This window comes from Podarcis liolepis (genome assembly GCF_965112155.1).
Source record: "Podarcis liolepis genome assembly, chromosome: 5".
Lineage (NCBI taxonomy): Eukaryota > Metazoa > Chordata > Lepidosauria > Squamata > Lacertidae > Podarcis > Podarcis liolepis.
In genome coordinates, this window is record NC_139556.1 from 57,931,026 (window position 1) to 57,943,816 (window position 12,791).

General features: G+C 43.3%; 1 protein-coding gene across 1 annotated transcript in view; it reads right to left on the minus strand.

Annotated features, from left to right (window-relative positions):
* The window catches only part of CFAP58 (cilia and flagella associated protein 58), an 86,582-nt gene extending 82,662 nt beyond the window's left edge, over nt 1–3,920 (minus strand). The window contains exon 1 of the mRNA XM_083504782.1: nt 3,456–3,920. Coding sequence (XP_083360908.1) covers nt 3,456–3,464 — 9 coding nt within the window. The 5' untranslated portion in view covers nt 3,465–3,920. The remainder of the gene's footprint in view (nt 1–3,455) is intronic.
* Nucleotides 3,921–12,791: the final 8,871 nt, after the last annotated feature.

Genomic DNA, 12,791 nt, shown 5'->3' on the forward strand with positions numbered 1-12,791 from the left:
GGGTGGGGGAATCAACACCATTTCGGCCTTAAAATAATGCTAGGCTTATCAATACTTTGTAGTCCCAGGAAGTTAGAGAGTATATCTAGGACCTGGCAGGTTACAGTGCATGGTTTACATGCCACAGCCTGGAAGCCATTTGTTTGACAATGTTTGTCCTACATTTCTGTACACTTCCTCTGAAACAACTATTAGAAACAAGATATCGAATTTAAGTTAGATAAATCACAGGTCTGAAGAAAAGAAACTGATTTGCAGTATAATCCTATGCATGTTTATTCAGAAGTAAGTCATTTTGAGTTTTTTACATTTTCAATAACTAAGTTGGTCTGAAATAAAAAACCCTGCTATTTGTATTCAAAAGTAAGTAAGCCCCATTGAGTTTAATAGAATTTACCTCCATGTGAGTATAATACTGCAGCCTGAATTATTCTTACATAAAATCACACAGATCACTAAACATCACATTTCAATAAATAGATAAGGAATCCCCAACCTTTTGGGGCTCAGGGCCATACTTAGAAATTTAAGAAACTGTCGTGGGCACCACATAATACCCATTTCATAGAAGAAAAAACTGAAGATTCTCAGACACTTAAAAGAAAGAAAACAGGCAAAAAGCAAAACACCTATACACATCTCAAAAAAATAAAAAGTTTTTTAAAACAACCCCTAAAAAAACAATCCCTCCTAAACAAAAGAGCACACAAACCCTCGTTTCTTTAAAAAAAAAAGAGACAAGCAGAGGGGCTTGACAGGTAACTAGTGGGGAGGTTTCTGAGGAAGCTGTGGTGCCCACAAATCCCACACCGGAAACCCCATCTGTAAGGGAGCCTGAAGGAGTCCAATGAGGACTCAACGACCACATAACGCTGACTGATTTGAGAGGTAAAAAATACTGTAAACAGCCCCAACAATTGAATTTCTAAGAAGTTATACAAAAATAGAAAAATCCAATATTTTAACCCAGCCAGAACTGTGCACAAGTGTGTCCATCCCAACTCACAAAGAAAAATCCAAAATGGAGGGGGGAAACCCCAGAACAGTTCAATGAGAACCGAGCATGCTCAGTGGGCATGAATGCTGATCAACTGGAAGGAAGTGAGAAAGATGTGGAGAGAGGAGAACAGGATCCCATTTGTTTCAACTAATATATTTTAGCTATAGAAACCAATATATCACTATTGTATCACCATGCCTCCACTGAGCCTATAGCACACAATATTGCACCTCACCATAAAACTATTTCAATTCACAATGCTTAAAATGTAATAGTATTCTCTACTCATGATAAACTACTTGCTGACAGAAAAATATGTGTGAAATCAAACAGAAGTAAAGATGTTTTGTGGGCTAAGGAGAGCAGTGAGGCTGCCTCTGTTTTATTCTCCCTGTCTGAGTTCATGCCAAACTCAGTTATTCAGCCTATAAAGCTTGGTTTATTGCCCCCCGTTTGCCCAGAGTATCAAGAAACACAGGCTGGGAACATTTCAATTAATAAAGGACAAAACTAAGGGAAAAGGCAAAGGCTAGCTGAAATGACAAAAAGATTGTTAGCTACAAGGTGCATAGGACAACTGTACTAGAAGACACACAAAAAATGGCCTCTCTTAAAGAAACCCTTGCAGAATGTGAGGGGGGGGGAGAAAAATAAAGACTTGAGAGATGAAAGAAAGGAGGATTGAAATAATAACAGACATACAAAACAAGAGAAACAAAAAAGGAGTCATTTGTTTATTTTGAGTCTATCTATCCCACCCTTTACCAACTGTCCCCAGGGAGGAAGCTTTGACAGTAAAATATCGACAAATCATTAAAAGAGAAAGTGAGCAGTTAGGGAACTACAAACAAGAGACAGAAAAGAGATCCAGCCCGTGTGTTGGGGGGGGGACCCACAAAAATGGAATAGAGGCGGGGACCTTGGGATGACTAGTGGTATTAAATGCTTTCCGGGATTTATTATTATTATTATTATTATTATTATTATTATTATTATTATTATTGTCATCAACAATACACAAAGATTAGTCCACATGTTGATTTCTTACTAAACTGACAACCCATAGGATCAGCACATGTTCCACCAGTACAAAAGAGAGTTTGTGCCCCTGACGTTTTTTCTCTCCATTTCAAGTTCAGCACTACACATGTCTGTTGGAGTTACTGTTGTCTGCTCAAGCCCACAGGGGAAATGGTTGATAGGAAAGCAATGAACAAGGTTTAAAGAACAGTCACCAAAAGACGTCTGTGGGAAATCAGCAAGAAAGGACCTGAGCGCAAGAGCACCCCAACCCTCTTCCTGTGGTTTCCAGCAACTGGCATTCAGAAGCATTAGTGTCTCTGATCATGGAGGCAAGGCATAACCATTATAGCTAGTGCCACTGATAGCATTATCCTCCATGAATTGGTCTAATCCTCTTTTAAAGCCATCCAAGTCAGTGGCCATCACCGCCTCCTGGGGGAGGGAACTCCATAGCGTAACTAAGTGCTGCATAAAGAAGTACTTTTGTTTGCCTGTCCTGAATTTCTCAACATCCAGCTTCACTGGACATCCGTGAGTTCTGCTGCTATGAGGGGAGAGAGAAAAACTTTCCTCCAGTCCCTGACAGATGTCAGCAAGTGATAATTATAAGAAATGATAGTAAAAGGCATAGAAAATGAAATGGAGAATGTTGACAGAGATGGAATACAGATGTGGGAGAAACAAGTTAAGAGAGTCATTCTAGGAAAGGAAGGGTAAAACAAATTAGACAAATTCATGGACAGGAATCCTAGGACACAATGATGGGTAGGGAAGAAGAACTGGGCAAGAGGTAAGGCATGGGAAAGTGTGGAGAGCAAAACGCTTAAAACAGGTGTATGATCAAACATGAAAACTTTTCTGGATCAATTAATCCAGAACAAAGTTCTACCTGGCTCCATCACTAACTCAGATTATAATCCCACTTTTTCACCATTCTTAAACCATACTACTTCTGCGTACAATAATGGTGCAAGGTAGTGAGAGCGCATCCTTGAGTTCTGGCGAGGAAATGTGTGGTGTGTGTACGTACTCAAGGGGATGGGATGAGGGGGTTTTTGACACCCCATGTCTTTATAAAATAAGGTGAAAGGACATTGTCGTGAGTCTACCTACAAGCATGCAAAGTTTAGATCTATTAAAACTGGCGAAACTCACGCTATCATGTATGTTACTGCGACTGGCAAATGAAAGAAGATATTATTCTACTTCTTGGTGCGGGGAGGGGTGGAGGCAGCAGAAGGGGGTCGTGGAAATACCTGAGAGGGCGCCCAGTAACCCTTGTTTCCTTTTGGGGGGAAAGGAGGCGATTCCTAGGTATGGATGGATAGGGGGAAATGTGTTGTTAAGGAAAGGTACTAAAGGCGAGGGGGGAGCCCTAGAGCGGCGGAGGTGGGAGATACGGAAGAGGCTGCACCGTGAGGAAGGGGCTCACCTCTGCCATTTTTGCAGCGGGTGGAGAAACGCAGAGGCCCCGAGGTGAGAAGGGAACGAGGACCCCGCGTACAGGCCGGGCGTGAGGGCCTGTCCTTTTCCTCGCTGCCGCGTTGCCGCTGTGTACACGGGCCGCCGCTCTCGTCTCCTAGCAACCGCTCCCCCTCCCTCCCCGCGTTCGGCCGGGAGGCGACTGGGCTGAGGAGAAAGGGGGCGCCCCAAAGAGGGAAGAGGGTCTGTAGGGGCATCGGAGTAGCGCAGGCGGCAGGCGAAACCCGCAGGGCCCCTGGAAGGCGCCTTCTGCTGAACCAGACCATTATTAGTCCAGCACATCCAGCTCAGTGCTGCTGCTGCCCATTGAGTAGCTCACTGGGAAACAGGGCTTTCCAGTTCCCGGCAAGTGGCTACTATGGGCTCTCTCTTTCGTCCCATAAGCTGCTCAGTCCCTCGTGACTGCCAGTTCTTGTTTTTTCTCGAATATTTCCGTGCTGCCGTTCAAGAATAAGCCCTCCTCAGTACAATAAAACTAGAACTGCACTCTACAAAAACACACCCCAACTCGACACACACCTGTGAATCCAAGCTAAAACAATTAAGAGGGAAACAGTTTTTAAACCAGTGGCAATGTAAAGCATTATATATAGTGCTTTTTCTGGGGGGACGCAGGGATCCACATGCCCCTAAATATTTTGTGAATCTAAGTTCATTGAGGGGTAGTATTTCAATATGGGTAGAAAAATGAGAGTAACCCTAAACATTTTTTTAGGGGGAAAAAACACTGATTATATATAAAGCATGGGTGTGAAGCATCAATTCAGCCCAACCTCTCAATTAGAAGAGTGCCAGAGAGAGGAAGGAAGCTCCAAGCCACAAATCCTGTTTCGTGAAGACTGAAGTGATGAGAATGTCTCTGATCTGGGATAGTGGTTTCACAAATGCAGTTGTTGGGTGATGACCACAATATCAAGCTGCTTTTATACAGCAGGGACCTCCACCTCCAGACTGTCACTATTTTCTGATGGGAGTCCATCAATTAATTCAGTAATTAACTGATTGAGAGGTCTTGCACAACTAGCCTGCTTCCCCCTGTTGTAAATAAAAATATGCCCTTTTCCCTTATGGGGTATCCAAGAGCCCATATAGAGTCCTTACATAGGTTCCCTATTGGTAGGAGAAAATAACAGAGGCCAACCAGAGAATATTGAGAAGCAAAGCAGCTAGTAAGCTTGATCTTTATTGATCTGTTGCAACAGGGTACTCCCCTCACACGCAGGAGAGGAAGAGGACCCATAAAATTCCTATCACACCCCCAAAATCAAACTTTTTATTATAAGGAAAGTGACAGGAAAGTGCACTGGAAAGTGCAGGATAACACTTTCTTGACTCATCATCTAACCTCCCCGCAAACAGATTAGAATGAATGCTGAATAAATAGCTGTCATTGTCTAACCTCTGTGCAAACAAATCAGTCCATAATGATTGATAGCAAAGGGAACAGCATTCCAGTTGGCAGCAATAGGAACATTCTGGCATAGTTGGAACACCCATATTCTAACTCCAGTCGTCACTAGATAGGACACCAACACTCAATTTTGCATTGCTGAATGTTCTTCTATGCTATAATAAGATAGCTAGCCTCTTGCAGTATGTTGCCAACATTTCAAATTAGCCAAGCCTGTGAAATGGCAGGCTGTGTACTCCTCAGTACCTTATGTGTTCATTTACATGCATGTGCACTGTGGTTAGATGCATCCACTACCATAAAACCTATTCACAACACAACTCTAAATTCTGTAGAAAGCATCCGTAAGTATAGAAGTCTCCCTCCCCACTTCAAAAGATCATGGAGATCAAAATTCAATGCATGGAGGGCTGTAAAGATGAGAAATGTGACATGCTACAAGGTGTAGAGTTTGCCAGCATACCCTCATTCTCCCTCAGTTAAGGGAAGTAAATGCCCAAATAGAACTCCTGACATTTAATTCCTAGGGTGGGCTGAGGGGAAAAGCTGAAACTTGAAGAAAAACAATTCCATGTGTATGGTTGCTAATAAAAAGAAAAAAAAAAGCCTGCCCCAAAGCAAAAAAGGGACAGTGATTTACTAAGGATAACTACCAGAAAACCAGGGTTGTCATCTCTAATAAATAAAAATAACTGGAATATTGGGATTAGCTGGATCAGTCACCTACTGAAACCCTTTCGGTTGCTGAGTGAGCAGTGTTTGGCGAGTGAATCGTGGTTAAAGAGGAGGCTTATTTGTTGCAGAGATGCTTATAGGTAAGAAAAATAAAGTTATTTATTGTAGGACGTGCATAACTTGGATGGCACATTGTCTAGCTCTAAGCTAACTGGTCTAGAGAAGATTGAGGCAGCCTTGATTACTTCTTTGTTCTCCCAGAGAATAGTTAAAGATGACTTCACATCTTAAGGTTCAAGAGAGAAGTGTGAGGGTGAGGAAGTTGTAAAACAAGATGCAACCTGAGAATATCAGTCTAACAACAAAGAGATAGGTCGGATCAAGAGGTTAAAGTTACATGAATAATATGAGAATCTGGATGACCCTAACTCTTCTGTCTTAATCCATGCAAAACCCCTCTGCTGAGTTGCACACAGACTTCCAACATGGAGTATATGGAGGAATGGAACATGGACAAAGTTATGTTATGTGACTGCTATTGTATCACATTAACAGAGGAATTCTTTGGGGGAGTCCTCTGTGCTTAATTCTAAAAAAATAAGGACCCAAAAGTCAGCTCTGCCAGAAAATGGTGTCCTCTAGAGCAGTGTTTCCCAACCGGTGTTCCGCGGCACACGAGTGTGCCGTGAGACATCGGCTGGTGTGCCGCGAGATGCCTGGAGGGAGGCGGGCGAGTCGGGCGGCGAGAGGCGGGGCGGCGGCGGCGAGGAGAGGCCGCGCCTCCTGCTGCTGCCTGGCGCTCCTCCTCGCAGCCGGCAGCGCTGCCTGGGCGCCTCCGCGCGACTCTGCCTCGCTGGGTTTGGTCTCCCAGCAGAGACAGGTCACACGCGCCCCTCCCTCCCTCCCTCAGCCTGCGCGGAGGGAGAGCCAGAGAGAGGCATCGCTCCTGCGCTCCGAGGGGGATTGAGCGCAGCTGAGAGGAGCTGCCGAGGGAAAAAACTTTCACTTTTGTGCGTCCCTCCCGGCGTGACGCTGCGCGCTGACGTCACGGGGCGGGGCTTTAATGGTGGTGTGCCGCGAGATTTTTTTTCAGTAAACAGGTGTGCCGTTGCCCAAAAACGTTTGGGAAACACTGCTCTAGAGGCCTAGGCACAAGGACTGTTTGCAATTGCTCTGTGCCCTATCATTAGGAAGAGTGGTTGCAAATTCTTAGTTATATATTATTGCTATATTTTCTGCCAGGGAGAAGCACTGGTGGGATTTTCTTGTCTTGGGTGCCAAAAAACTTCACCAGCCTTGAGGACTATGCACTCTGCCTAGGTTGCAGGGCCCTATTTGTTGTTCTGCCTCAGGCAGCTAAATGTCTTGGGCTTCGTATCTTCAGAGGCATTGTTTCTTGACCCTGTCTCAAATTAAGCATTGGAGCAAGGGAAAGATTGGATGAGCATGGAAAGAGATTTCTCTGCTGCAGGGAAGATTATTCCAGGCAGGAAAGGCTGATTGTGAAGGTGTGATGGAAACTACTGGAATAAATGGTGGGGGGCAGGACCTAATCTGAGTGAGTAAACAGAGAGCCTGGTTCTGCCAGAGCTCAGTGCGGGAACAAATTCAATTCAGTTTAACTCAGCTTAAACACAAGCAGCCAAGTATAACTGGATAACTGTGGATCAAGCTATAATTAACATTTATTAAATGGCTGCATACCCAATGATTATTGCGTACACATTAGCTGCATAACCAGAATCTTAATTTATGTTTATTTTTATATATCTCAGAATCTCTCACTTTCACTGAACTGTTTGCCTCCCTTCCATTCCAGTCACAGTGAAACTGAACCCAATGAAGTGAATTTCATTAAAATCCATATGGCTCAACAGATTTGTCTGTTAATCAGATCCATTTCTTCCTATTTTCTTTCTTTGCCCTCTCTTCTTCTGTCCTCTCCTTCTTTGCAGATGTTTGTCAATATTGTCTCTTGGATAGATGTATCTGCATCTTCTGACTTAAATAAACATAACAGCCTCTGCTGATTTGATATTGGTGACAGGGCTTTTCTGCATTGCAACCAGCATTCAGCTGGAACTGAAAATATCTGAGAATCAGTGTAGTCACTTCTATTATTGCACTAAAATTAAATTGCACCAGTCCAAAGAGAATAAGATTCCCTCTTCAGACTAAGGCACTGCAACAAGCATGCAGGCAGATTATTAAGGCTTACTTTTGTTCCTATAATATTACTGTGCTATTAATTATCTCTGTGTGAAATGATACAGCCACTGAGAACGGTTGTAAAAAACGACAATGGCTTTCAACCCTGTATCTTCTGCTCCTTCTCAACAAACCACAGCGTGCATATATGTGTCTGAATGTTTTGCTTTGTGCCAGCAAGGTTTGTAAGCATATGAAGTACTGCAAACATGAAGTATTCCAAGATACGTGACTTGGCATAAAGCAAATGATCTATGCAGGCTGTGGCTTCTTGAGAAATAGCTGATGATGTCAAGGCATAAGAGCAGAAGAATAAGTTATGTTAAGATTATTACTAATATGCATATGTGTTATATTTATGTTATTTTTTTCTTATTACCTTGTGCCTGACTGTAACACAGTATGCATTGATTATATGATTAAACAGAAAAGCAATTTTAAAAAAGAGAGAAATAGCTGATGATGCAATGTCAATGTGTTATAAACAATGCAAAGTAAGCGATCAAAAATATTAGCAATACAGTATTTTACAGCACAGATATGGCCAACAAAGCTCAGACCAGTTTATGTGATTACTTGGTGGATATATGTGTTTTACCAGTTTTGAAATCATAGCGTTAAGGCAAAAGTTTAATGCCTCAGTTGGATTGCAGTGGCATTGAAGCAGAAAACTGTTCAGGGGCTTCAGGGGCCATTTCTAATACATATACAATGAAACCTCTCTACTGTCTCCTCACCTATAAACTCTATTGGAAGACAGGTTACCCAGGAAAGAGCATTTGCTTATGCATTGTTATAATGAAGAAAAGCACTAGATGGCACTATACAACCATAAGCTTACAGTGGAGATGCTTAGTTTTTGCCTAAATTCTATTTTTTTAAAGAGTAAACTCAATCCAAACCTTTTTTCTGCTCCTTTTCCATTTCAATTATATTCACCTTGTGATCTGATCGTGTTGTGTGTTGTCAGCTGAATCTTAACAATCTTAACTATTACTATCAGGCTACACACAGCTGTTGATAACTATAGGTTTATTAACAATTTTAAGGTTGTCTGCGGTTTCATGGGAGGTAAGACATCACAAACTCACATGGAAAAGATATGTAAATTGCCTGCGGCCTGCCCATCCCCATTGTCCCCACTGGAAACCATGAAGGTTAAATTTAACCATGAAGGGCAAGCATGCAAACATTCACTTACACCTTACACTAGCCACCTGCGGCCTGCCCTTTAAAGGAGAAATTGTGAATTGCAGAATTTTAAATACCCGGCATCATCCTTGGCTTCACTCAGTTTTGTGTACAACACTCTTCCATTTTTTTCTAGTTGTAAGGTGGGGGAGGAGGAGGAGGGGCCTCACAAGTGGAGTAGCCTAGAGCCTCTCTTCATCTAAATTTGGCCCTGGGGCCGGTTCACTGTCCCTCAGATCTTGGGGGGGTGGGGTGGAGCAGACTGTGGGGTTTTTTTTGGGGGGGGGAGAATGAACACATTCCTATGCCCCACAAATAATCCAGAGATGTGTTTTAAATAAAAGGACACATTCTACTCATGTAAAAACATGCTGATTCCCAGACCGTCCATGGGCCAGATTTAGAAGTCAATTGGGCCAGATCTGGCCCCCGGGCCTTAGTTTGCCTACCCATGCCCTAGACACTGGGGAATTAATAGGCACACCAGCAGCATAAAATCCATATTAAGCCAAAGTACAAACAGGCTTTCTGTATGGGAAGAAACAACAACACACTATTTTTTTGTGGTCCTTCCAGGGCTACGTATTCAAATAAAACGTACATTATCACCTTTCTAGGAGTAAAACCTGCTGAAAATTGTAAGGGAATAAAGCAGAATTATACTTGTTGAAAAAACGTAACACCATCAAGAGGACTATCACAAGCCAGTCCCTGGGAATGGGGGTGTGTTTTTTGCCACGATCTATATCCCACTCTTTTAGCGTAATCTCTCTCAAGGGTAGTCCCACCCAGTCACTTAATTAGCAGTCTAAACTAATGCTGAGTTATGTGCACCTACCTAATGCCACAGACTTCAATGTGTTTGAGCACCATCAGCTCTAGATAGAACAAATCTGTACAATGCAGGCAGGACTGGGAAACTTGATGAGGGTTTATAGTTTGGAGAAGAGCTGGTAGTGGCCTTCCCTTCTGCCAGTATGAAAACCTACCCCCAAGGAATCCATGGCTAGCAGGAAGGTGGTGGCTAGCATAAGGTGTAAGTGAATGTTTGCATGCTTTGCCCTTCATGGTTTCCAGTGGGAACAAGAAGCATCAAGAAGGATTCAGGACTGAAGGTATAATTATGCTGACTGGATGAAATTTGGGGTGGGGGGGGAATCCCCATCCAAGAATAAATGTCCCAAATGTGCTGCCCTTTAGAAGTACTTCTAGATGGAAAGGTTAACAACATAAATATTCCAACAGATCCAGGGGCGCGGACTTATAAAAAATATTGGGGGGCCCGGGAAAGCTCATGAATAATAAATAAGCTCATGAATATGCAGATAAAGTGGCGCCGCCTCCTCGTGAGCGAATAGGAGAGAGCGTGCTGCGCCTATTAATCAGCTCCGAAGGAAATTGGGTGGAGCTTTTGCTCGGGAGGGAGGGCAGGAGGCATGCAGCCCGACCCTGTGCATTTTGGGCTGGGGGAGGGGCGGCGGTGGCGCTCTGCTGGAGGGGCGCCCGAGATTATTGGGGGGGGCAGAGCCCCCCAAACGAATTTTTGAGGGGGCTCGGGCCCCCTCAGGCCCCATGGAGTCGGCGCCTATGAACAGATCATACTCCCCATTAGGTGTGTGAGTGAGAATAGTCAAATGCAACAGGCATGAAAACAGATTGGCTTTGTTCTATGAGACTATATAGTTGGATCTCTTTCTCGACCCTGGACATGACTATGCCAAGCTGTAGGAGAAATGCTTCTCTTTGATGTGTCAGTCAGTGATACAAAATGAACAGTATGTTCTACTCTCAACATTTCGTACTGGTTCGGTAGTAGAAGGAGTATACTGTACTAGGCAGAGTGCATCAAGTAGAACTGGCATGTCCAGATAACTGGAGTCTCCATTATTCCCAATAGTACATTTGATGCAAGATCAGCTTATGCCGCGTAACTTCCTAAGTGGACTGCAAACAGTGCTGGATTTACGTATAAACTAAACAAGCTATAGCCTAGGGCCCCACTCTCTTGGGGCCACCAAAAAAATTTAAAGGAAAGAAACCTGGATGTACATTTCCAAAATATAAGATAAAAAACAAATAAAATAAAACCTACATACCGCAACAGTGTTTTGTGTTGTGTAGGTTCCTATGATGTAAGGAATGGGCCCCGCCAGCTAGCCTGCTCCCTAAAATATCACTGGTAATTATTTCACTATTAATATACTTCTTATTTCAGTTCAACAATTACTTTGATAAAATACATATTTTGTGATGTGCAAATGGCTTTAGATACCTATTAGGTCCATAAATTAGCATATAGCATATATTCAACACAAAAAAACAATTTGTTGTTGGCAAAGGACAGCTGGACATATAAAGGGCCCCATTACCTTCAGTAGCTTAGGGCCTCATCAAACCTAAATCCGGCCCATAAGTACAATGTAGTAGAATGTAGAATCGGATGTATAGATGCCACCCTTCTTGTGGCCTGTACATCAAGGCAACCAAAGCCAATGGAACAAGTGCTCTGGTGCTAGAGCAACCTCTTTTTGCAAACTGAAAAAACCACACACATGCATTACAACCGATTCTATTGGTTTTAAGAGAATGCTCATTTTAAGCCTAACTTATTATTATTAATCTAGAGCATTTGTACCTCACTCTTCAGCCAAAAAGGCTCCCAGAGTGGCTTACATACAATCAGCCCGCAGGCTTGAAATCTAAATTAAAATGACATGGGTACCAATCTACACCTGCTGCTTGTACAGTGGTACCTCAGGTTACATACGCTTCAGGTTACATACGCTTCAGGTTACATACGCTTCAGGTTACATACGCTTCAGGTTACAGATTCCGCTAACCCAGAAATATTACCTCGGGTTAAGAACTTTGCTTCAGGATGAGAACAGAAATCGTGCAGGGGCAGCAGGAGGCCCCATTAGCTAAAGTGGTGCTTCAGGTTAAGAACAGTTTCAGGTTAAGAACAGACCTCCAGAACAAATTAAGTTCTTAATCTGAGGTACTACTGTATAAGGAATAAGAGTCCAGCATCCTGTTCTCACCATGGCCAGCCAGGATGCCTGCAAGCTGAACATGACACCAACAGCACTCTGCCCAACCTGTGCAGCCCATCAACTGTCATTCAGAGTTGTGCGAGTGGAGGTGAAATGCAGCCATCTTGGCAAGTAGCCATCAATCACAGTTTAAGAAGCCCAATCCTAAAAAGAGTTAAGCACACCTAAACCCTTTGAGTCCAATGGCCTTAGGCAGGATCAGGCTGTTCATATGCAAAGTGTGGTCCTTGTCTCTTTTGTCCATTATTATGTCTTCTTTCACAGATGGGGGGGGGGAGTCTGAGAAAGGATGACCTGCCCACAGGGAGGCCAGGTAGCAAGTTCCAGGCACACGTGGCACTTTGATCCAAGCCTCCTGCACCGTCTGCCAAACAAACGCTGTTGCATATTAACATTTAATATCTACTTTAAATAGTTTTAAATGCTTTTCTCATTTGTTTCTTCACTCTCCTCCCAAGGAGCTTGAAGTGTTTTGAACTCACACCAACCCTGGAGGGTAGGGTAGAGTAGGCTGCATGGTAGTAATTTCACCAAAGCAAGGCCCACGGGTATTTAACCTGGATTTATAACGTCCAAATTATTGACACCGACACCTGGCTATTATCGATCAGACTCGAGTATAGAGATTGGCAAGCCGATTTTACCAAAAAAAGGGGGGGTAAGTAATGAAAGAAAGTGGGTTTCTGAATTTTTAGTGAAGGGGGTGGAAACACTGCCTATATAGAGGTAGCAGCGAGAGTTGCTTCAG